This window comes from Gymnodraco acuticeps, unplaced genomic scaffold, assembly GCF_902827175.1.
Source record: "Gymnodraco acuticeps unplaced genomic scaffold, fGymAcu1.1, whole genome shotgun sequence".
In the NCBI taxonomy this organism is placed as follows: Eukaryota; Metazoa; Chordata; class Actinopteri; order Perciformes; family Bathydraconidae; genus Gymnodraco; species Gymnodraco acuticeps.
The window spans coordinates 124,176-150,777 of NW_022991385.1; the positions used below are offsets into that span (position 1 = coordinate 124,176).

Genomic DNA, 26,602 nt, shown 5'->3' on the forward strand with positions numbered 1-26,602 from the left:
CAGGCATTTTCGGCGACTAATCTGCAGATGAATTGATAATAGCTCTGCCCCGGTGTCAGTGTAGCGTCTGCCGGGTTGAAATGGTGTGTGTTTGGAAACGGATCATTAATACAGTCAGAGTTTGACAGCCTTGTGAGTCTTTCAGAGAGCCTTCTGCTTTTTCACACACTTTAAAGTCACAGATCTCATGCCTGCTCTCATCGTGCTCCAGTGGCTGCCGTCAGGCCGTTGTGTGACGTGGGAAATGAAAACAAATCCGTGTGTGTGATTTGGTGCCAGGAACATGGCGGCTGTACGAACATCAGTGACGTTGTTGTTGCAAGAGAACGAAAAGAAAGGAATAATATTTCTCCTGTGTTTTTAAATATTTCACGAAAAGTTTTAGATGTTACTCCTTGCTTTGGATTTCATCATGGCCTCCTGTCACTCACACACACACACACACACACACACACACACACACACACACACACACACACACACACACACACACACACACACACACACACACACACGAGGGTATTACCTAAATAGAATGAATTATTACCTGCTTTAACTCCCTTAATTGCTTTTATTCTGCCAACCATAGGCACAGATGAATGAGTGGGACACACACACACACACACACACACACACACACACACACACACACACACACAACCACACACACACACACTCATGTTGATGGATGTCTCTTATTTCCAGCTCTCTCTCCCTGAGGCTCGGAGAATAACGTCTTCCTCTTCAGTCTCATTTTCAAACAGCCTGGGAACCATCGTCCTCAGGGAGCGCAGGAAGTCAGAAAGAAAGTAAAAGCACTTCCCCTCCGTCTTGATTCACACACTTAACATGTCTTTGAAAATCAGCCGCCTTCAGCGATGGAGATCAGGTGTCCATTGTGACGGCTGCAGAGAGTTGAAGCTGCACACACACACCTCCTGTTTTGGTGTTAAGGTGTTCGTGTATTGGGGCTAAAGTAGAAATACTGAAGGACCTTAAGTGGTGACTTTTCGACTGCAGATGGGGTCGCACACTAGCAAGCCACATGGACGCCTGGGAGCTACTTAATTGTACAGTATATGCTACACACATACGGCCAGGATCCGTTGAACTTTCTGAATATTGGGTTGCAGATTAGAATGTTCCAAAGGGGGTTCGTTCAGCTTGAAGCACTTAGAATAACTAACGGACGAGTTCAACAAGAAAGTAGAAAGACTCAAAAGTGAGCAATGATTGAGAGTCTAAACATTTCAGATGTGTGTATCTCACACTGCTCTGTCACTTTCATTCATGTTTTTTATCTTTGCTTTTCAATGAGTGTTTTTAAATGTCATTTTATGATATGTTTCTTAATGTCTTTCGTTGTTGTGAAGCACTTTGAATGGCCTTGTGTTGAAAGGTGCCATATAAATAAATGTGCCTCGCTTACGACACCAAGATGTAATGCGTGTTCTGAGTGTTAACTCTTTATCTCTCTGCAGGTTTTTCTGCATCGTCTGGAGCAATACGCCGCCACCAGAATCGACAAGAACATCACGGAGGAGACGGTGAAGGTGAGGTCAGAGTGAGAGGCGTGGGGGCGAATAATGAGGATCTGGAAATGTGTTTTTATGCAGAAGGGTGTCCCAAATGTGTCAGAAAACACACCTAGTTTGGTGTTTGAGTCCAAGTTTCCTTTAGTCAATGACTAGTAGTGTTGAAGGCTGGATATGTGTTATAATATCTAGGTTCTGGCAAACCAACCTTGTTTCTTTAATGCCCTCAAATATTGGGAAACAATATCAGTCTGGTAAGTTTTCTCTCGTCTTTTGGCACATTTCCACTGCAGCGGGGTAGCCCCGTTTAAGCGTCCCTAAGCGTCCTCGCTCAGGCCTCGGGCTGCCTCGCTGGCCGTCCGAGGCCGCGGCGCATTTCATTACAGTTGAGGACCTGGGGTAGTTACTATAGCAACGCAGTGTAGGCGGGGCTCCCGTCGAGCTCCCGCTGGATTTGATCATCCCCAATGAGATGTAGGAACGTCGTCACCTCCTCGGTCGACCACGGCGTGCTTTTCTTTGACGTTGCCATTTTTGTAGCTCCTCCGTTTACAAAAATGCTGCAAGCTTGCTTCTAGATATATATATATGCGACGCTAGGGATGATCTCACACACGATCTTGTGACGATTCTCTCTGACCAATCAGCAGTCGAGAGTGTTGACGTCACTAGTTCAGCCCTGGCCCTGGTCTGATGGAACCACGATTTTATGGGGCCGGAAAAAGAGGGAAAAAGTACTCGCTAGCCGGCGCTACGCTATATGGAAAGGCCACCAAAAACTGGCCTGGCCGCTTGAGGACGATTAAGGACGCTTGAACGGGGCTACTCGCTGCAGTGGAAATGCGCCATTTTTGTCCTTTTTTCCACTTAATTTGGAGACGTTTCTGAACACATCTAAGTGAAACACACGGTTACAAGTGGAGCTTCTGCAGGATTCTTAATTTTACAGATGAATTGCTTCCATGACCTAATGCACGAGTCGACTTTAATAAGCCTTTTGACTCTTACTCTGCACACAGACCTTATCTTCAGTGTTTTAGTCCAGGTTTCCTTTGAGTACATCTCTTATACACACTAGATTTAAAGCAGGATCCTTTGTGGAGAAACTCTCAGTTTGACAGATCTGACGGTAAATCAACTCAGTGGATATTATATTGAAACTGCAGTCGTGTTGAAGGCTGGATATGTGTTATACTATCTAGGTCCTACGAACCAACCTTGTTTCTTTAATCCCCTCCTTAAGACTAAAGTAGAATGTTGTTTTGCTTTCAATCACCTAAGTTTCCCCTCATCTGTTTGACCTTTTTTATAGTTCTTTTCATGCTGAATTCTTCTTTTGGAGACGTGTCTGAGCACATCTGACATAAACACACCATTAAGAGCTTCTGCATGATTCCTTATACTTTAACCAGCTCTGACATTAGATGCATTTGACTCTGGCGTTTAAGTCCAAGTTCCCTTTAGTCAATGAGTAGTAGTGTTGACATGTCCCGGCCTACAAACCAACTTGTTTCTTTAATCCCCTCAAATATTGGGAAACAATATCAGTCTTTTCTTTTGTCTTTTAGTCCTTTTTTCCACTTCATTTGGAGACGTTTGAGCACATCTAAGCGAAACACACGGTTACAAGTGGAGCTTCTGCAGGATTCTTAATTGTACAGATCAATTACTTAACTAGCCCTGATATCAGATGCATTTGACTCTTACTCTGCACTCAGACCTTACCGTTGCAGTCATTTGATCCATAAAAGGTCCACACATGACCCTGTCTGTTGTTCTGGAGCTCTTCAGCCTGAAACAGGGATGCAGCGCAGCAGGAAGCAGCTGTGAATATAATCTATTTAAAGTGCTGCAGGATAATAAAGGAGGTAAATACTCATTCAGAAGGAGTTTACTGACGTCCGTGTTTAGAGATACTTCAGTGTTTGGGAACACGCTGTTCTCTGAGTTTAGAGAAAGAGGAGGGTCAGCATCGAGCAGCTGAAGGACATCGAGAGGAGAAGTGGTTCTGCACGACACCAGGAACATTGAATGAGGATGTTGAATATTAGCATGATTTACGATGGATAAACACGCACAGAAAGTTAGTCCTGTCTTTCTGCTTCACTGCAGTGATGCAATGAATTTGAAGAAAGTGAAAGGAACAATTTCCTAAAGTGCAAAAAAGCTATATATTTTAAAGGTTTTATTTATTTCTTAGTGCAGTTTTCCACTTGTCAAACTAACTCAAACACTGCAGTCCTACACAATGTGCTTATTGTGCAAGTTGACATTTAAAAATCTATATAATATGCAGTCTTCCTGAAAAGCTTTGATGAAATTTCACCTGATTTTTTGCAGGTTTTCTGAGAAAGCATTGAATGCATTCATGTCTTAATTTAAGCAATGTGAAGCATGTGTTCGGCAGTCATTCAGACGTCTCTGGGTATCGCGCCTCATTTCACATGTTTTACCACAAAAACAATCAAAACGGGAGTAAAAAAAGGCAGAAAAAGCAACACCATGCTGCACCAGATTGAACTCAATAATACTCTTTAAAGGGGACCTATCCTGCAAAATGCACTTTGTGATGTCTTTTCTACATAAACGTGTGTCCCCGGTGCGTCGGGGAACTCACGCAGCGTCACGGAATAAACCCCTCTCTCTTTTCCTCCGTACCCAAATCTTTTAAAAACGGGTGAACAACGAGCGGATACAGATTCCATCCGAGGTGACGTCGGCGGACCCACAAAGTGTTGCTGTCAGAAACAATGCCTGACGTGTTCTGGACGTCTTTGTTTACATTAGCAAGCCTCGCTAACACTCAGAGCTAACCTGTGCTGCAGAGCACGTGTTTAAAAAGCAGGAAATAAAAAGGAACTCACCTTGTGATAAACCCGCAAGAGAAAAAGCATTTGAGCTCCGTACTGTTCAGAGATAATCCTTGATGTGGTTTAGATAGGTTGGCGTTTTATCAAAGTAGAATTTAACTTTATCTCCGGTAGAATTCTGATCAGGCATTAGCTCCGCCTCCTCTTATTTCTTTTTTTCAAGCTAAGGACCCAAGATCCGCGTTTCTCTAACAGGGCTTCAAAGGAGGGGTTTGAGCAGAATGAGGCGTGGCTACAACGGGGGTCTGTTTGGTATTTTGAAAAAGAAACTTCACAGACATGTTTTAGGTATGGCCCTACAATATATGTTTCAACTATAGCATGATGGTCCACTTTAGTTAAAGCCTTCTCTGTTCTGATTGTGTTTCACCTTTAATCTGACAACAAATTGGTCCCCATTAAAATATCTCTATTAATGTTTGAAAAAAGACCTCTTAAGCCCAGATGCCCTTCTCAAAGGAGCCCCACCCCTCAGTGGTCACTGTTGATAGAGAACAGCTGGCGGATATTAAAAACACTCACATATTAAAATCCAGTTTCGGTGTGCTTTCCTCCCGCAGGTGTTGTTCTGTAACATCGAGGAGATCCTGGCGCTGCACAGAGACTTCCTGTCCATGGTGGAGGGTTTGATGCTGCCCGAACCCAACGCCATGCACGAGGTCGGACGCTGCTTCCTGCACTTTGTGAGTTACAATACAATATATTACAATATATTATAACGCATTACGATGATCTGATTTCTCCAAAGAGACGCCACAACCGTCACTGAATGCTTCATGCAAGTCGAGTGCTTGTGTGGGTCACACAGCTGCATTTGAGAGGACACCTTGATAGATTTAATACAATATATATTAAGATGATTCACAAATATGAAGCTGAGGTAGGGAGTGTATTGTATGGGACCTTTTGGGAGTGTTAAATCATCACAATACTGTTTTAAACCGGGCGGAATTGGGTTTTGTGCTCCACTTAAAATGAAAAAATGAAAATATTTGTATTTATTGAGATGTGAAATAAAAGTAAACATTTACAATATACATAAAGTAAAGAAGTTCAAGTAAAAAATAGAATACAAAATAATACAAATACATATCTGGACATAAGAAGTAAAATGTCTAATAAGAAATACTTTAAAAATAGAATTAAATATTCATATAATATACATATACATCAGAAGTTATACATCAAATAAGACTTGCTTAACAATAACAGATATAAAAAGGCTATTAACTCAAAACCTAACTGAATATCTGACTATCGTTTTGATAATGTTTAAACTCAGTGTCCGTGATGCATGCTCGGTCTTTGACTTATTTGAAGAGTTGTATTTCTCTTATTCACTGTCAGAGCTCAGACATGATGATAACTGCACATGCTATCAATGCATCGCTCCAAAGTGCACATGTGACGTTTGCTTCATCCCTGATGTTCAGCTCACTTCTCCTGAAGCTCGCTGACATAAAACAGGTGGAATAAATCACATTACATCTTTACAAGAGGAGTACATCTAAACGTCAGGCACACACGCAGTATGTGTCCTCCTGCTGCTGACCCAGGTGGAAATAAAAGAGAGGGATGACCTCGCTGATATCAATCACATCCTAACTGACCGTAGATCAGTCGTGAGGGACCGTGTGAGTCCCTGGAGATAAGACGTGTTCCCGTTATTCTGCAGATACTTCAACATGTCCTTCCTTTAAGTGCTGTGTCGATGCTCCTCATACAGAGCCACACCATGGAGGGACACATAGGGATTACGTAACGCTGGCTGAAAACTGAATCCTCCCTTTGGACCAAATCGGTTCCAAGGACTAAAAAATAACTCCTTTTAGAGATTCATAACTGCGTTTAGAAACACGATTTAAAACCAGAGCTGTGCAGCTGGATCTGTGTTTGTGTTGTTATGACGATAAAACATCTGCAGCTACAATAAGAAATTAGACTGTAATGCAGAAGAAGAACTGAGTTTCCCCTCAGGTTTAAGTTCTTCTTTCTGTCTTCATCTCTTTCAGTAATGGCTTTATTAGCAGGATGTTACAATACCTTTGAATAAAGTGTGATATATCACGAAGCACAAATTAAAACACATTACATTACATTACATTGCATTTAGCTGACGCTTTTATCCAAAGCGACTTACAATAAGTACATTCGACCAGGAAGACACAACCTTGAAGAAAACAGAATCATATAAGTACATCAGGTTTCATAGAGCCAAACATTTCAAGTGCTACTCAACTGGCTTTAGGTAAGCCAGTCCTTTATTAGTATAAAAGTGCTTCGTTAATCGTTCTAACGCTCGAAGTGGAGTCGAAAGAGATGAGTTTTCAGTTTGCGCCGGAAGATGTGTAAGCTATCTGCCGTCCTGATGTCAATGGGGAGCTCATTCCACCATCTTGGAGCCAGGATAGCAAACCCACGTGTTTTCGCCGATGGGAACTTGGGTCCCCCTCGCAGCGAGGGCGCAACGAGTCGTTTGGCTGATGCAGAGCGTAGTGCACGCGCTGGGGTGTACGGTTTAACCATGTCCTGGATGTAGGAAGGGCCAGATCCATTCGCAGCATGGTAAGCAAGTACCAGTGTCTTGAAGTGGATTCTAGCAGTTACCGGAAGCCAGTGAAGGGAGCGGAGGAGCGGAGTGGTGTGGGAACATTTAGGAAGGTTGAAGACCAGACGAGCCGCTGCATTCTGGATGAGCTGCAGAGGTCGGATGGCACATGCAGGTAGACCAGCCAGGAGGGAGTTGCAGTAGTCTAGGCGTGAGATGACGAGAGCCTGGACCAGAACCTGAGTCGCTTTCTGAGTCAGCTGGGGACGTATCTTCCTGATGTTGTAAAGCGTGTATCTGCAGCAGCGGGTTGTAGCAGCGATGTTTGCAGTGAAGGACAGGTTGTTATCTAGGGTCACACCCAGATTCCTTGCAGTCTGAGTCGGGGAAACAACTGAGGTGCCGATGTTGATTGTTAGGTCAAGAGTGGGACAATCTTTTCCCGGAAGGAAGAGCAGCTCAGTCTTGTCAAGGTTGAGCTTGAGGTGGTGAGCAGACATCCACTGAGAGATGTCAGCTAGACAAGCAGAGATGCGTGCGACGACCTGGGTCTCTGAGCGGGGAAAGGACAGAATTAATTGGGTGTCGTCAGCGTAGCAGTGGTATGAAAAACCATGCGGGCTAATGACTGATCCGAGCGAGTTTGTGTACAGGGAGAAGAGGAGGGGACCAAGAACAGAGCCCTGAGGGACCCCTGTAGTTAATTGACAAGGGTCGGACTCAGACCCTCTCCAAGTCACCCTGTAGGTACGGTCTTTCAGGTATGAGGTGAGGAGGGAAAGTGCAGAGCCTGAAACTCCAAGTTCTTGGAGAGTGTGAAGGAGGATCTGATGATTCACCGTGTCGAATGCAGAAGACAGGTCCAACAGGATGATGACAGAGGAGAGGGATGCAGTTTTGGCAGTGTGCAGTTCCTCCGTGACAGCAATGAGAGCAGTTTCTGTGGAGTGACCTGCCTTGAAACCAGACTGGTGCGGATCCAGAAGGTTGTTCTGATTGAGATAACAGGAGAGTTGTTTAAAGACAGCGCGTTCAAGTGATTTAGACAGGAACGGGAGGAGAGAGACAGGCCTGTAGTTTATAACATCAGACGGGTTGAGAGTAGGTTTCTTTAGGAGAGGGTTTACTCTTGCCTCCTTGAGACTGTTTGGAAAGTGACCAGAAGTTAGAGAAGTGTTGATGAAATGGGTGAGAAACGGTAGAATATCAGGAGCGATAGTCTGAAGGAGGTTTGAAGGGATAGGGTCCAGAGGACAGGTGGTAGGGCGGGCAGAAGTAATGAGGGTAAGAACCTCACTTGGAGAGAGAGGGGAAAAGGAGGTTAGTGTGTTGGTGGAAGGAGGGTCTGGTGACCCAGCGGTGAGTAGGGTCACACATCTGATTACATGTGTCAGGATAACGTATAGAAATGATATCACGTCATCTACAGAGTATTTACAGATGAATGTTTGTAAATGGTACTGTTTTGTAGTCCTGATTTTCATTTACGCTGATTTGACTTTCTAAACCTCTTGGATTAGTTGAGCAAAAAACACTGTGCACGCTCGATATGCATCATATACTTGTCCTTATTTGCAGATTTGATGTTGAGGTAAATCCAAAAGTAACGGAAAGTGATCAAGATCGAAATGTATTGTTATAAATACATGTTTAGAGTTATCCTCCTAACTCTGTCAGAACGAGAGCTGCCGGAGAGAGGGGACTATTTTCTCTGTGGTGACGGCGTAGTGATTTAAAGGCTGTGAAAAACACGATGCAGGAGGCATTTGGCTGCGGAGTAGATCTGAGTACATTATTATTATCTCACGATGAAGAGGAGAGTGGGGAGGAATAATATGAATCCTTAGAAATGCACTATTTATACAGTTTGTACATTTCAAGTTTTTAGACTGTAGTGTAAATATGCACATTGACATCGCTACGACCTCTGCTTTTACTACTCGTCCTGCCTTCTTCTCTTCCTGTCTTTTCCTCTTCTGAATCCTATAACTTCTGCTCAGAACTCATATTTGTCTCCTCGTGTTTCTCCCTCTCTCGCAGAGGAGTGTTTTCCAGATCTACGATGAGTACTGTGGGAACCATGAAAAGGCCCAGAGGCTTCTGCTGGAACTCAATAAGATCCGGAGCGTCCGCACATGTTTGCTGGTGAGGCCTGGCTGTAAACACACACATAACGTCTACAATGAAACACAGTCTTTAAATAGCAGGAGTCTGTACCGTCTGTAATCCAGACTCGTAGACTCTGCTGTATTGATTGGTCGCTCCTTTGACCGATCACCTTGTAAAACATGGACGGTTGCATTTAAAAACAGCAAAATATATCTAAGATAATCTACATGTTGGACTCATCTGGACAAGTAGGATGCACAAGAAGAGGCCCAGATTTCATTAAATTCCTTTTGATATTACTTTTTGAACCTTCAAAGGTTATCTACAAGATTTCAAAGTGTCATGGGGTGAGTCATTGATATATAAGTAATTATTTGATGGGTGAAAGTATTCCTTTAAGTCCAGTTCCTTCAATCATTAAGGCTAAAGAAGTGGTGCAATTGTCAATTCCTCGTACGTGTCGACCTACCTGGTAATAAACCTGATTCTGATTCACAGCCTGCATGTTATCCATTCATAAACGCTGCAGCACCACAAAACCTCCATTTCTTTAGTCCATCAGGAATGAAGGCATTTTTTAATCTGGTCACTTCTCAAACCCCCTCTCCTTCCTGCAGAACTGCATGCTGCTGGGGGGCCGGAAGAACACGGAGGTTCCTCTGGAGGGTTACCTGGTGGCGCCCATCCAGAGGATCTGCAAATACCCCCTGCTGCTCAGAGTGAGGATACACGGATACACACACAGACACACACACACACACAGACAGACACACACACATCCTCTTCCAAAGCCGTGAGAGTGATCTGATCCTCTCTCCGGTCCCGTTAGGATCTATTCGTTCACCCAGCAGCCTCAGAGACGTAGTAATAATAATCTGAGACTCGAACCATTTGAAGTCCTCCAGCTGCTGGGCTTCTTTAACCTGACTCAGAAAGCATCAGATCAGTGTTCTCATCAGGTGTTCAGACTGAAGTTCAAAGCCACCGGCTGCAGAGCCACAGGAAGGTAAGCACGTGTGCAGAGGATACGAATCAAACATGTGTTCTTCATGCTGTTCACGTCGTGTGATCAGAAGACACACTCAAGGATCTCAGGAATGCTCGGAGAGGAATTCTCCAACTTTTCAGATTTCTCTCAAATCTTAGGTTTCCATGTGTTGCTTTGATGCGAGAACCTGAAGATGTTGATTTCCAAATCCACGCTGTAGCTTTTAGGCATAAGACAATAAAGCCTTTGCATTTATTGAATCTTGACTAGAGCATGATTTTAGTTGAGTTTCCGTCCATTTTCATTTTTGTGCAGAAAAAATCGAGCAGAAAATCCCTAAATGTGCAAAAAATAAATAAACCAAAGTACAAAGATATGCTCGGCTGAGGTTTATAGATAAATACATATAAATGATGACGTGCATGAAGCATTCAAAGTCTGTTTTGTTGCTACTCACAGATCTAGTGTTACCTTTGTCACTGTGATGGCCACAGCCACACGGGGTAACACCACACATTTGCTCTAGATGGTGAACTCTTTATTTGATTGTAATCTGACATTACTTCAAACATTTTAGCACAGCTAATACACAAGTATTTGTTTGTATTAATTACATTCTTTGTCTCTTGAGTTACCATGTCCATCGGGGAGGTTACTTCCTGGTTCAGCAAAGGGCGTGGCCGAGCGCTGAGGGCTCATAAATACTGCAAGGAGCCAATTGGGACAGATTGGGACAAACCACCTGCTTCCATGTCAAAGGGGGGATTTGGGTTTTGTCAGTGTGTGATGTGACTATTAATTATCCCTTGGGTTCAACGTGGTTTGGCCAAGCCCCTATACAGGTTCCTTGGTTTTTCATTGTAGCAGGTCAGTTGTGTTGAGGTAACACCTGTTATGTGCCTTTGAGGTATTTTCTGTTGACCTCTTTTATAGGCCTAGTTATTGTATGATTTCTTGTGGACTTCTGGTTTAAATAAAAACCCTAGTTTATTTAAACCACTCCTGTGTCCTGTTGCCTTACTGCTTGGTCCCTGACAGTCACATTCATTTATTAAATGAACACAAATGTCATATTTCCATCCAGCTTTCTACAAATGTTTTTACCCGTATAAGTTCTGCTTTTTAAATAACATCATCCTCTCATCTGGCCATAGCTCAATATGTGCTGCTCCTATTGCGTCCACTCCAAATGATAAGTGGTGGTGTTTCTGACGGACACGGTGCAGAGGCTGTAATTGTACTTGTTGTGTGCAGGAGCTTCTGAAACGGACCCCGAAGAAGCACAGCGACTTCCCTCAGGCGCAGGAGTCTCTGCAGGTGATGAAGGCCGTGTGCTCCAACATCAACGAGGCCAAGAGGCAGATGGAGAAGATGGAGATCCTGGAGGAGTGGCAGTCGCACATCGAGGGCTGGGAGGTGAGTGTGGAGGAGCATTGATTCATGAAATGAACACAAGGTCTGCTTTTTAAATAACATCATCCTTTTTTCAATATTTAAGACTTAACAAAAACAACTCCACTCCAAATGATAAAGAGATGATACTTTTGACAGACATGCTTTTGCAGAGGCTGTAATTGTGTGTTTGCTATGCAGGAACTTCTTCAGAGAAACTGATAAATGATTCATGGACAAAGTTTAACAAAGAAAGTCAACATGCAAGTGAAGTCGACCTCAAAGGAACAGAGCCGCTTCATCCTCAGGGTTGGCTGAATGCACTCTGTGTTCACATTGTTTTGATTGGTTTTGAGGACACATTCAATGATCAGTGCAGTATTACATTCAGAATGACCCAACACCCCTATAATGGTGTTTCTGCACCGATTAGTCCTGACATCAGGGTTTATTCCATTAAAGGGGGCCTATCATGCAAAATGCACTTTCTGATGTCTTCTCTACATCAACATGCGTCCCCGTGTGTCCCCTGTGTGTCCCCGGTGCGTCCCCCGTGTGTCCCCGGTGTGTGTCCCCGGTGTGTCAGGGAACTCACGCAGCGTCAGGAAATAAAACCCTCTCTTTTCCTCCGTACCCAAATCTCTAAAAACGGGGAACAACGGAGCTGATCCAGATTTGTGTCCGATATGACGTAATATCTGAAATGTGGACCCACGGACCAATCAGAAACGTTGCTATCAGAAACAATGCCGACTGTTTTGGACGTAATATGGTCGGTGTTTACATTAGCATCGCTAACACTCAGAGCTAACCTGTACTGGAGAGCATGTGTGTGAAGAAGCAGGAAGTAAAAAGGAACTCACCTTGTGGTATAACCGGCAAGAGAGAAAGCCTTTGAGCTCCAGACTGTTTCAGAGAGAATCCTTGATCATCCATGATATGGCGTTTCATCACGGCAGCATTTAGTTTAGACAGTAGCTGCCGGGTCCCGCATGAGCTCAGCCCCCTCCTCTTTAAAGCTTTATACCCAAATCAGCACTTTAGAAACAGGAAGTGAAATAGAGGGATATGAGGCGTGGCTAGAATGATCTGTTTGGTGTTTGGAGCAAAACACTTCATAGACATGTTTTTATATATTTGTATATATCTTCTCCTCAGGGTCTTAAAAAGTATTAAAAGTTGATGAATCAATTTAGCGAAAATGAAGCCTATTAAAAAGTATTAAACGGCATTTTCCAAGGTGTTACATTGTGTAGCTTGTTTCCAATAAGTATGTAAATGGTCCAGAGAGGTTGTGTTCTACAGTGTGCCTGAATGTAGTCATGGCGTAGGTGTGTAGTGTGATTCTGTAGTTTATTGATGGCATTTCCGTTGGGTTTGACGTCATCTGAACAGGACGTCGCACGCTCACTGCTTGATAGCGCGAAGCTCCGTTTACGCCGGTTGTTAAACAACATCGTTATGGGGAAATGCAAGTCTGCGTCCAAATGGTTGGAAGATAAGGAGGAAGGACAATCAATACTGTATATAGTCAATGTGAGGTAAAGTGTGTCGCCAAGGTAACCGGTTCAAACTCCAAGTGGAGATGAGGTCTTAACATGTATGGAAAGGGTCTTAAAAAAGGTCTTGAAAGGAATTCCATGTGACTTCAGGACTCCTGCATTTACCCTGTTACCTATGCTATTGCCTAAAAATAGCATGATAGGTGACCTTTAACACTTACATGTTTAAATACATTCAACGTGAAAATAATAAGAAATGCATTAAAGTAATAAATAAATAAAACATGTGGTCGGGGGTCCAAACTACTTTAAATTAAATCTCACACAGGACGTTACATGTGTGAGCAACTTTCAAAAGGCTCAAAGACGCATTGAAGCCACTTATCGTCCTGCGTGACTTCTGTCCAAAGCTTCTGGTTCTCTGGGAACAATGACCTGTGTAGGAGCCAACACGTTGATTTATTATTTTGATTATTTATAGGGATGCACGATATTGGGTTTTTGAAACCGATACCGATAACTTCCTGCTTCTCAAGACCGATACCGATAACAAAAAAATCTTTACGCCACTAATTATTTTAACGCGATTAACGCATGTGTATTTTGTTCCTCGGCCGCCCCGTAGTTTCAGAGCGCATCGAGTTTAAAATACCATCTACAAGCTGATGCTGACAGCCCCGCTCCTGCCGCCCGCTTGTGGCAGACCACACTTCCACGCTCACCGGCAGGCACCGACTGGCTGTTGGGAGGACCGGGAGGGTGTGTGTATGTGTGGCCCGAGCGAGAGAGAGAGAGACCTTACGTGCATTGTTGTTGTTAGCATCTGGTGCTAGCTAGCTGCGCTAACGGATATACGGAGCTGTTTAAATGAAAACAGAGGAGCGACATTTCGCCACAACTGCGCCGAGCACTTGACTTTATGCAGGAAGCCAGACAGTGGGACATTGTACGAAAAGTGTGCGCAACATGATTGCAGCGTCCAGGCAGCTCCGGTTCGAGCATATGCCTTGAGTTGCGTCACAGCCAGGCACGAGTTAGGGAGCGCTGGATTTGTGAAGAACTCCCCTCTTCCTAAACCACTAATACCACAGTACTGGCAAAACGGGAGGAGCCGAGTGAAAAACAAGCGCCACTCATCCGTGAGAGTAACACCTACGTCACTTCCGGGCAAAAAATACGGCCCGCCCACTTTTGGGGGAAAACAACGCTGTCATTTGAATGGCGGTCTGAAGTTTTTGCCAATCCGATCAAATTTTTTTGAAAACCGTCGATTTTCTGATCTTCAAAGAGCTCGGTTACGATGGCCAGACAGGCAAACAATTACATTCGATCATTGGTAATCGACAATCGGTCTTGATATATGGTTAAATTAAAATCAGTAGGCGAGGCTGTAATTTCTCCAGCTGTTACTCTCATGAGCGAGGCGGAACATAATAGTTGTATCATGCCAACAAGCTGCCGTGTCGTTTATTGCACATCAAACATTACAAATAATCCAGAGTTCAGTGTTTCTGTACTTCCTCTAAGAAGAAAGGACAGTAAAAGAAGAGCTCTGTGGCTTCAGGCCGTTCTTATTATACATCCATGCTTCAGGCTCGATCGCCGTTCAAATGACAGCGTTGTTTCCCCCAAAAGTGGGCGGGGCCGTAAAGTGACGTCGATGGTACTCTCATCTATGAAAATCGATGGCCTACTGCTATATTTAACCACATATCGAGCCCGATCGTCGATTTCTAATGGCTTAATGCAATTGTTTGCCTGTCTGGCCATTGGAATCGGGCTCTTTGAAGATCCAAACATGTTTCCTTACATTTCTGATCGGATTGGCAAAAACTTCAGAATTTGTATTGACCGCCGTTCAACTGACAGCGGTGTTTTCCCCCAAAAGTGGGCGGAGACGTTATTTTTGCCCGGAAGTGACGCATTTGTTACTCTCAATTACCCAAAAAATATATTGTATATTATCGGGGCTATTAATACTGGTATCGGGTTTATCGGGATGACGTCATAATTCCTAATATCGGGCCGATAATTATCGTGCATCCCTAATTATTTAATTATTTAATGTATGTAATGGAGTATAATTGATTGGTTTTCAGGTGATCGCAGCCACGGCTGGGCGGAGCGGCTGATTGGTGCTGCGATTGCCTCAGCTGGTTAAAAGAGTCCTGCTGATTATACTCTCCAAAACCAAAGAACAGAAAAGAGCTTAAGAAAGGTGGAAAGAAGGCTCTTTTAACCTTCAGTATGTTCTGCACGGAGGAGCGTGTAGTGAAAGCTTCAGGGTGGGGTCTTTAGATTAGATAACTGATGGTAATAAAGCCTTAATAAGTAGACCTGGTGGGGGATGGGAGAGAAATAGTCATTAGAATGGATGATTATTGAGCTCTGAAGTGTCCAAGAAGTCAACTTTAAAATGAAACTGAAAACGCAGCAAATCTCAATTTTGACTGCAGCGTCTGTTTGAAACCTTTCTGTAAATGTTGTTTAAGTTCAAGTCAATGTTTTTCCAGAAAAGACTGAACATGTCCATCCCAGTTTCTCAAGATCCAAGGTGATGGCTTTAAATAACTTGCTCTGCCGGTCCAGAACTCAGACATCAACTGAAATATGATGTGAAACTGAGCCTGAACTCTTCATGTTTTCGAGGAAATCCATTCATTTTTGCATGAATTTCTCGCTAAGATGATGAATCAATCATTAGAAAAGTTGGCCATTAGATTTCTGTGGACTGCCTAAGTGTTAGGACATACTTTTCAATTACATTTCTTTAACTTAACAGAAGGAGAGAGTGCAGAAACATATTGTTATCTTCACACGAACACAGCTTAAAGTCTGAGAGGCTGCAGATCCTCTGGTTTCCTCTCTGCACTTTTTATTAATTATAAACATGATGTCGTGTGTGTGTGTGTGTGTGTGTGTGTGTGTGTGTGTGTGTGTGTGTGTGTGTGTGTGTGTGTGTGTGTGTGTGTGTGTGTGTGTGTGTGTGTGTGTGTGTGTGTGTGTGTGTGTGTGTGTGTGTGTGTGTGTGTGTGTGTGTGTGTGTGTGTGTGTGTGTGTGTGTGTGTGTGTGTGTGTGTAATGAGGAGTGTTTCACTTCCTGCTCCTCCCCACTGATTGCTTGTTGACCAAAAATAAATATGTTAATTTTAGAGCATCGTCGAGTTGTTTCCCACATTCTTCATTAAACTTAAAACCCGCTCGAAGTCGTGGAGTTCTCTTGATTCGCCTCCACCAGTTTAATGAATTAAATTTCTCTCGTCTCTCCAGCCAATACCACTTCAAGAGCTTTCTCTCACACACGTTCCCCTTTAATGAACGGCGATGCGGCTTTATCCTCGCCTAATTTCTTATTCATTTCTGCCGTTGTTATGTCTGGCTGCTGTCTGGATGTAAAAATAGAGGATTGAGATGAAACAGATGAGGGTTTAAAACTCTCAGTGAGGAGCAGGGTTACAGTGAGGAGAGTAGGGGAGAGTAGGGGAGAGTAGGGGATGGGAAAAGTGCAGTTTTTGGGGGTTTGAAAACTCGTTAAACACAAAGAGGAAGTGTCTGCTCTTCCATTAGAGAGGTCTGGACTTTAAAGTGACCAGGACAAGTTTCCACATCTGTTCCACACACACACACACACACACACACACACACACACACACACACACACACACACACACACACACACACACACACACACACACACACACACACATACCATGTATACATCACTTCAGGGGACATTACATTGACTTACATGCATTTCCTGGAGACTTATCCTAACCTTAACCATAACCAACACATGCCTAATCCTAAACCTAAACCTAACCAAGTCTTCACCCTAAAATTAATGATTCCCCTCATGGGGACCTCCATTTTGTCCCCATAAGGGAAGCCAGTCCCCACACGTGACTATGTAAACAGATTTAGGTCCCCACAAGTATAGTAATGCTAGACCACACACACACACACACACACACACACACACACACACACACACACACACACACACACACACACACACACACACACACACACACACACACTGTCCAGCTGGAACCAGTTTAACATCTGGGGAGTGAAGAGGGAAGAAAGTGTGCACTGTGAGAGATAAAGGGAGGATGAAGAGGGGGAGGATGAAGAGAGGAGAAAGAGGAAATCCGAACCACATTTTCTGAGCTATTTTTAGCCGTGATCAAACGTTGGACATAAATCCCGGAGCAGGCGAGGTGAGGCCGGAGGAGACTGGGTGTGAGGGAAGAACACGTTTAAAGCAAAGTTATGTTTAATAACAGAATCAATGCTGAAGACAATAGAGCCTTCAAATCTATTGAGTCTTGAACTCGAGCAGGTTTCTTTAGTTTTCTGCAGTCAGTTGAGTTTCCGTCACCAGTTTTTGCACATTTTCAATTTTGTGCATGAAAAAATGAGCAGAAAAGAAATAAACCAAAGTACAAAGATATGCTTGGCTGAGGTTTATAGATACATACGAACATAAATGATGACGTTCATTCAATCTATTTCCAGCGGGAAGGACCACCTGCAGCACTTCATGTAGACTCTGACCAAGTTACAGGGAAGACAGGAAGGATCCATTCAGCTCGGACATGGGGCGTGGCTCGGAGATTTCATTTTAATTTCAAACCTTTATTTAACCAGATTGGTCCCATTGAGATCATAGATCTCTTTTTCAAGGGAGACCTGCAGCATATAGGTTCCACATGAAACATAAAACAATAAAGGACATCATATTTACAGGATACATTTACATAGTTATAGACATTTACAATCAATCAACAACTTTATTAATCCCGCAAGGGGCAATTGGTTATGAGCAGCAGCTGATGTCATGAACACAGGCAGGAACATACAGAACACACACAGATAAATAGTTCAAAGCATCACAATAATACATAAATAAATAATCAAGTTAAAAGCCTTTTCAAGAATTTAAAAGTTTGAGTGCAGAAGGGATGAATGATTTAGAAAAGCGATTAGTCCTTTGAGCAGGTCGAGCACATCTTCGCCCTGATGGCAACAGACGAGATTCATGTGAAAGAACACGACCTGGAGAGTTCACGATGCTCTCTGCTTTCCGCAGAATCTGCTGGGGACAGAAGGAGTTTCAGTCTCTCTGTTTCACGCCGATGATCTTGGAGCAGGTTTTAACAATGCTGTTCAGGCTGTTCCTGTCTTTCAGTGTGAGGCTCTGGAACCAGCAGATAAAAGAAAAACAAATAAGGCTGCAAGTGCCCATAGTATCAATAGATGTCAAGTCTTAAGAAAGTATAGCATATTAATAACAACCCGAGCATCCATTCGATGATGGTCTGACCAGGTCAAGGCGACACTCTTCTGTCTGAGAGCATTTTGTAGTTAGGAAACCTATATATATATTGAATTATTATAAATTCCCATCATAGAGACATGGCTCCCACAATGCAACAGTGACTGCACGGGATGTCATTCTATGGACGCTAGTAACCGGCGTGCATTTAACGCAGTGAGGTGTTTCCACAGAGCCCTGAGAGGAAGGGCATCTGTAAAACGTGCAATATGTAAAATGAACTTTGGCATTTCAGAGCAGATGTGTCCCACATACTCTAAAGACATCACCACGTGCATGCTGCATGATAGGAGACCTTTAAGTCAATAAGTAAGAGTATTTCTTTGCTTCTTGGCGATACACCTCATGCTGTTGGAAAGCCTGCTTCTTGCCTTCAGAGGAGGAAACCCAAATGCTCAGCTCTGCTGCTCATCCCACAAATAAATGTTCCTCACAAATGTCTTACCTCTCAAATGTGGCACCATTTGAGAGGTAAGACAACAGGCTTTCCAACAGTACAAGATGTATTATATATAAATCATCTGCCAAACACACGTTTCCTTACTTTTTGTGTAAATAAGATTTGGGTTATTTTAGCGTTTTGTGTCTTCTTGGTAATCATCGGTGTGTTTTGGGTCGTCTTGTGTCTTTCTGGTTATCTTGTGCCTGACATTTCCCCCTCCTGTTCATCTGCAGGGCTCCAACATCACAGACACGTGCACGGAGATGCTCATGCACGGCGTCCTGCTGAAGATCTCTGCAGGAAACATCCAGGAGAGAATCTTCTTCCTGTTCGACAAGCTGCTCGTCTACTGCAAGAAGAAGAACAGGTGCTCCAGGTTCTTCTATTCATGCAGTGTGTGTCCCTCTTGTTCGGGACTCCTCTTGCAGAACGTTCATAGCTTGCACTTATAAATAAACTTGTGCACTTAATTCATTATTCACTGCAAGTATAAGAAAAGAGAGAACTGTGGGAAGCTCTTTATTTAGACCCATGGGAGGGATTGTTTAACTTTGGGACATTTGATCAGTCTTCAGGACGTGTTGGTATTTTTCAGGTGATTAACTAAAACTCAACGAGGACAGAACTCTTTGAAATCTTAGCCAAACGTGCTTTTCCTCCAGTTTAGACAGTTAACACTGTCTGACGGCCCGTCCACACGGCGGCGTGCGTTGAAGCTTCAACGCTTCTGCCCATTCACTTTGAATGGGGTGACGTTTGCCGAACTGCATTGTGGGAGCGTCGCTTCGCTTTGCTGGCGTGGCTCGCTTCAAAAGTTGATCAATGTTCAACTTTTGAGGCTTCGGCGGAAGCGTCAGCCAATCAAATCATATGTCAGTACAAGCTCTAGCCAATCAAACGGCGTGCTTGTGTGTCCGGGGCGGGAGATTCATGTGATTGGTCGTCGGTCGAGTTTCAGACACGCCCGCCGGCGAGCTTCAACGCACGCCGCCGTGTGGACGCTGCGTAAGGGTTTTTATATTGCTCTGCAGGAAATATCCACAGAGCAGAACATATTTTAACAGTTTGTGTTCTTTCCAATCTAACTTTATTTATTTTAACGACAACACAGTTGACCAAAGTGTACATCAATAAATATATCAAAAGCAGCATAAATACATTTAGACAAAACCGATGGGACAAAAAACTAATGTAAAAACACGAGACAATAAAAGCATATTTACACAGACTGAAAAAAACTCTCATACAGGATGTAAAACATTTGAAAACACAACACAATAGAAAACCCCAATTTAAAGCACGTCTTATGCCCCGGCCACACGAGGACGAAAACGGCCGTTTGCGTTACTGTTTAGTGTCATATAGACCATTCGGCCACACGAGGACGACCGCATACGGCACTAAACGACTGAGGAAACGACAACGGGTCCCAAGGTGGATAGAACGGCATACGCAACGCTCTGGGGGGTCCAACGGCTCCGTGTGTACGCCCTATACCAGGGGTACCCAACCAGTCGATCGCGATCGACCGGTCGATCGCGGGGAGATTCCCAGTCGATCGCGATATGTGTCTAAAAATAGAACAACAATATTCTGTTTTATCGTTAATGTCCTATATCATAATCTTCCTGTGCCAGAATAATGCACTTGAACGCATCAAAGCTTTGTGATTGGCCGGCGTGACCCCATGTGTCGGGGCGTGGCTGGTGGGCAGTGGGCACTATTTCGCTGACGTTGTCCGTGTCAACAAGAGTGTCAGTCCGCAGTCCGCACACACACACAAGACCGCAATTATGGCAGAAGCAAAAAAGCCCAACATATATAATTTTCACTCCGAGTGGGAGGATGATTATTTTTGTATCTGTTCCAATTCAAAGTTCATCTGTCTCATCTGCAATGCGAGCGTGACTTTATCGAAGAAGAGTAATTTAGGAGCGGCATTTCAAAACAGTGCACAAACGCTACGAGACGGAATTCCCTCCTAATTCTGCCCTACGCTCCAAAAGGGGAGGGGCCTGAAAGGACAGCTAAATGCACAGCAGTCCATTTTCCACCAGGCCCAACAACAAGAGCAAGGCTGCTACCAGAGCATCTTATCGTGTCAGTCACGTTCTTGAGAAACACATGAAGTCTTTCCAGGCTGAAATGACTGAGGGGGCTGTTCAAAAATCCTAGGGGGCGACTTTTTTTTCACAACAACGAAAAATACTGGCAATGTAATGAATTGACACACCAAGTTTTTTTCATTCTCACTGCTCTACAATCTCTTTGCTTCTTTATTTGTATTCCGGATTGACCCCTCTCATTCTGTTCTTTTCCTCTGATCTTTAATAATAGATAGTACATTATTAGATGCCTGCACTTTGTTAGTCACGTTAACAGACTAACATTGATTTCCTCAATTTATAAATGGACAGGCTCTGTAATTATACCATAACCTTTTCTCCTCTATCCCTTAACTCGTCTTCCTATACAGATTTATTTACTTACTATCTACTCTAGTCATATCAGGATTAAAGACAAATTAATCTGGTTGATTTTTATTTTCAGGATTGAATGTTCAAACCAAGACCTAAAACCTGGCATTCCATAAGAAAGTGACTAATATATAAACCAAATGTAATATTGGATCAAATACTACACCAAATGGACAGACACAGATTAAAAATCCGTCACTAGTTGTCGCTCATTGTACCAATACGGTTTATATAATAACATATTATTATTATAGTAAAAGGGCTCGCTTTGGCAAAAACCTGATCCATACAGGCAGCCCTAAATAATAACAGGTAAGCATCATGTGTGGTGCTATCTGTAGTTGTCTTATTTTTTGTCGATTTCATCTCGTTTTCATAGAGCTGTGGAAATGAATTTCTCCCTGGGGGCAATAAATCTAATTTAATATTCAATCCCACACTTGGCGATTGAGAACATACATTCGTAATTTACCTCGTTTAAATCACTTTTGTTCTAATACTATGGATTTAGTTGACACTACTAGCCGACTTTCTTTTGTCCAATATTTTGCGGGAAGGTACATTGAATTAGAAGCTTCTTATTATACATCCATGGGTAGAAGAAGAAGAAGAAGTAGAGGTAGAAGAAGAAGAAGTAGAGGTAGAAGAAGAAGAAGTAGAGGTAGAAGAAGAAGAAGTAGAGGTAGAAGAAGAAGAAGTAGAGGTAGAAGAAGAAGAAGTAGAGGTAGAAGAAGAAGAAGTAGAGGTAGAAGAAGAAGAAGTAGAGGTAGAAGAAGAAGAAGTAGAAGAAGTATTAGAAAAAGAAATACACTAACACTACAAACAGGCACAACACTGTTACTCTGTTTTTACTGACATGTAACATTTTATTTCACCTGGCTCTATGTTTTTTAACGCACATTCCGAAAATGGGGACTTTGCCCGGAAAACAGGGACGTTTTGGTCCCCCATCCGACTGTGTTTACAGCTAAGCACACATGCTAACATTAATTAAGACTACAAGCTCACTTGGGGTTGAGGCTTGTTTACACGTTGCTTGACTGCCTGCCCACGTATCTGATCTAAACATAGTAACGTGTGTTGGGGAAAATAATTATTTAAAGTTATTTAATAATTGTGACATTTATTTAACTTTTCGATGGCTGAATGATGCTCAAAGTGAGGGGGCAAATAAAACAACTTCGGGGCAATGCCCCCTTTTGCCCCCTCGTGGCGCCAGGCCCGAGTCTTTCAAAGACGGCGAAGTTGTGAAAGAAGCTTTCCTGGAGGCTGCCGACGCGCTTTTTGGGGACAGTAAAAATAACAGTAGCATTTCAACAGGTTTTTGATATAATAAAAACTCAAGTTAGATACCGTTATTAATCAGCTGTAAGTTTTTGTTTATTTGAACTTATTCATTATAATTATTGTACAAAATGGTATAAGATAAAGATAAAGGTTATAGTCTATTATCAATTCAGGTTAAGTTAAGAAACTAGTGTTGCTTGCATCCTATTTTAAAAGGCATTTATTTTTATACTCTAATAAATGCAACAAAAAAAGGGTTTGATTCTATTAGTTTTGTCTTTTTTATTGCACGTTGGCAGCAGATTCCTGTAGCTTCAGATCTGAGTTGTCTTATTAGTAAGCCTAATTTATACTTTTGGAGCAACACTACTCAGTTTTACACAAGTAGAAGTGTGTATTTACCTGGTAGTAGGCTGTCAGTAATGGCTACGCCTGGACGCTTGGACTGGTAGATCTCGGCAGACTGGCAACTTTAAAAGTAGCTCTCGGTTCAAAAAAGGTTGGGCACCCCTGCCCTATACGAACATGTTCTGATAGTGATTGCGCAATAGCAATAGCCCCGCCTCTCCCCACCTCTGCTGCTCACCTCCGCGTACCCCGCGCCATTGCTGATGTGTTTCGCCACCAACAACAACAACAATGGCGGATCGCAGAGTTGCTATCGTGCTCCGGACGCTACTGACCATGCTACAGTTCTTTGTGCAACATCTACAGCAGACTTACACATCCGGGGGGGGGGGGGGGGGAATCTTACTCGCTGCTTTTGTGGATATGTACTGCAGCTTCAGCGATCATTTTCTGATAATGATGAGGCAATAGCCCCGCCTCTCCCCACCTCTGCTGCTCACCCCCGCGTCAAAGTAAACTGCACACTGAATTCAGATTATTTATCTTTCTCTCGATATGGACATAAACGCGAGTGAAGTCTAATCTGACAGGACGGAGACACCTCTCAAACTACCTAGTTATACATATGTTTATTTTTACTGTCGGCCGGGTCACTCGTTACTGGATCAGCTGCTGCATGAGACAGACACTGGCGCTGTCCGGAGAGAGGGAGGAAAAAGAGAGGCTCCGTGTATTTTATTATTATATAGAGTCGTTATTCATTTGTTTTGAAGCTCAATAAATAACAAAGAAGACCTTTGACCGGAAGATTTAAACTTTAATTCACGTTGACTGGCGAAAAACTCTGCCCGGTTCCCTCGGCCCCCACCGCGGAGAATACACAGAAGGGCAACCATGACAACCATGCTTCTTCGCTGCTTTTGTGGAGGAAGTTACAGCGCCACGTACAGGCTCCTGCATGTACTGCAGCTTCTCCAGCGGTTGGAGCTAAACAGAGCGTTCTCGTGTGGACAGACACTATCCGTGTGGACGGAAGCTTGTTTGCGATTGCGTTAATCCTATGCATTTAGCCGTTTTCGTCCTCGTGTGGCCGGGGTCTTATAAAACTTGTTCTGGACTCCTCTTGCAGAACATTCATAGCTTGCACTTATAAATAAAGTATGCACTTAATTCATTATTTACTGCAAGTATAAGAAAAGAGAGAACTGTGGGAAGCGCTTTAGCTTTTCCTGCAGAAGAGGAGACGCATGGGAGGGGGTTAATAACTCTGGAAACAATGACATTTGATCAGTCTATGTTTCTGGACATGTTAGTAGCTTCCAGGTGATTAACTAAACTCAACGAGGACGCAGAGACATTTTCTAACATCTCAATAACTTCTGTTTGAAGAATAAATACGTGAAGTAAACTCCAGATGCACAAAATGTTCCTAACCCTCAAAATGTGCTTTAATAGATCAAATATAATAAATAGTTAATCACTAGATAGCTCCTAGTTAACACTGTGAGGACAGCTGTGTGCAAACACTTTGAGAGAAAGGGTTAACTCCAGCTGCACCAAAGCTGCTCTACCATCAAGATGTGCTCTTGATTGATCCACATGATTAAAAGAGTGTATTATTATTCTCTTAAAAACTATTTAACGTCGGCTGTCATGCTGTGTGCGAATACTGTGGCACATGCACACAAGTTGGAGACGCCACCGAAGCAAAGTCTGTAAGTTCAGCAGGAGGAACAAATCGAGGACGCAAACCAAACTAATATGCAATGTGTTTGTATATTGATCCCAGCAGGCATCTGCCCTGCTCCTAAATGCAATGAGTTCTTCTTTGGCCGTTTCTACTCACTTCCAGCAAGTTTCAGGGAAATCTGGAGAGTAGATTTAAAGTAATCCTGCAAACAAACAATAGAATAGTTTAATGTCATTATTCATGTACAATGAGATAAATGCTTCTGCCTTTCAAGAGTGCCATCAAAACAAAAACATCACAACATAAGACAACAAAACACACGCAGCATACATACTTAGGGATAAAGCATAAAGAATAAAGTGCAGTCATTATTTCCAGGAGTATAAAAATAAAATCTGTAATGTAATAAATAATAATAATAATAGTGTGTATTTATAATAATAGTAATGATATATATGTATATGTACAGAGTCACATTGATTCACATTTACTGTGTGGAGATCTGGGGAAACACGTACAAAACCAACCTACAGCCGTTATGCACATTACAGAAAAGGGCTATAAGAGTTATCAATAATGTTGGATATCTTGAACACACTAATGTATTATTTTTGAAGTCACACATATTGAAGTTCATTGATCTGGTTAAATTTAAAACGGCACAAATCATGTACAGAGCCAGACATCGACTTCCTAGGACATTACAAACATTGTTCGTAGACAGAGAGGGTGGGTATCATCTGAGAGGAAATCTACATTTTAACTCAAGGTCAGAACAACTCTGAGAAGTATGAGTTTAACAACCTGTGGGGTGACTTTATGGAATGGTTTGGAGCAGGAGTTCAAACAAAGCACAAGCATCATTCAGTTTAAAAGATGCACAGAAACACTTTTTGGGAAAACTATGAGAATGAAGAAAGTGATTGAAGATGAGAAATTATTGTATAAATGTAAATGTATGGAATAACTTGCATAATGATTTAAAGGACAATCATTGATCAAGTAAGGGGTGGGAATGAATAAGCATTTGCTTCCTCCTGCTCCCTTTCGGACACATCCATCCATCCATCTTCTCCCGCTTATCCGTGGTCGGGTCGCGGGGGTAGCAGTTCCAGCAGAGAGCCCCAAACTTTCTTTTCCCTGGCGACATCAACCAGCTCTGACTGGGGGATCCCAAGGCGCTCCCAGGCCAGCGAAGAGATATAATCCCTCCACCTGGTCCTAGGTCTACCCCTTGGTCTCTTCCCAGCTGGACGTGCCTGGAACACCTCCCTAGGGAGGCGCCCAGGTGGCATCCTAACTAGGTGCCCGAACCACCTCAACTGGCTCCTTTCGACGCGAAGGAGGAGCGGCTCAACTCCGAGTCCCTCCCTGATGACCGAACTTCTCACCTTATCCCTAAGGGAGACACCAGCCACCCTGCGGAGAAAACCCATCTCGGCCGCTTGTATCCGCGATCTCGTTCTTTCGGTCATGACCCATCCTTCATGACCATAGGTGAGGGTAGGAACGAAAATAGCCCGGTAGACAGAGAGCTTTGCCTTCTGGCTCAGCTCCCTTTTCGTCACAACGGTGCGGTAAAGCGACTGCAGTACCGCTCCCGCTGCTCCGATTCTCCGGCCCATCTCACGCTCCATTGTTCCCTCACTCGAGAACAAGACCCCGAGATACTTGAACTCCTTCACTTGGGGTAAGGACTCATTCCCTACTTGGAGTGGACAGTCCATCGGTTTCCTGCTGAGAACCATGGCCTCAGATTTGGAGGTGCTGATCCTCATCCCAGCCGCTTTCGGACACATATGATTTATTATTAATATGAAGACATTTTTTGTTGAATATACAAATATCACCATGAATGTGGATGAATACTGTATTATAACAATACGGTATTCTGTTTTTCACATTTGTTATTTTTTAATCTGTTGGAAATAAAGACTGAAAGAAAAGGTGTTCAGAGCAATGATGGCTCTTGGGAAAGAACTGTCTTTGAGTCCGTTTGCTTTGGATGTGATTCACCTGTAGAGAACATAACCTACGTGACGGCAATAATAATCAAATGATATTTGGTATGATCAG

The 26,602-nt window shown here is 43.1% G+C and overlaps 1 protein-coding gene across 1 annotated transcript in view; it reads left to right on the plus strand.

Annotated features, from left to right (window-relative positions):
* The window catches only part of prex2 (phosphatidylinositol-3,4,5-trisphosphate-dependent Rac exchange factor 2), a gene marked incomplete at its 3' end in the record, with an annotated part of 94,568 nt that overhangs the window by 19,470 nt on the left and 48,496 nt on the right, over positions 1-26,602 (plus strand). The window contains exons 2-7 of the mRNA XM_034241316.1: positions 1,482-1,553; positions 4,966-5,088; positions 8,994-9,098; positions 9,680-9,781; positions 11,305-11,466; positions 18,958-19,091. Coding sequence (XP_034097207.1) covers positions 1,482-1,553; positions 4,966-5,088; positions 8,994-9,098; positions 9,680-9,781; positions 11,305-11,466; positions 18,958-19,091 — 698 coding nt within the window. The remainder of the gene's footprint in view (positions 1-1,481; positions 1,554-4,965; positions 5,089-8,993; positions 9,099-9,679; positions 9,782-11,304; positions 11,467-18,957; positions 19,092-26,602) is intronic.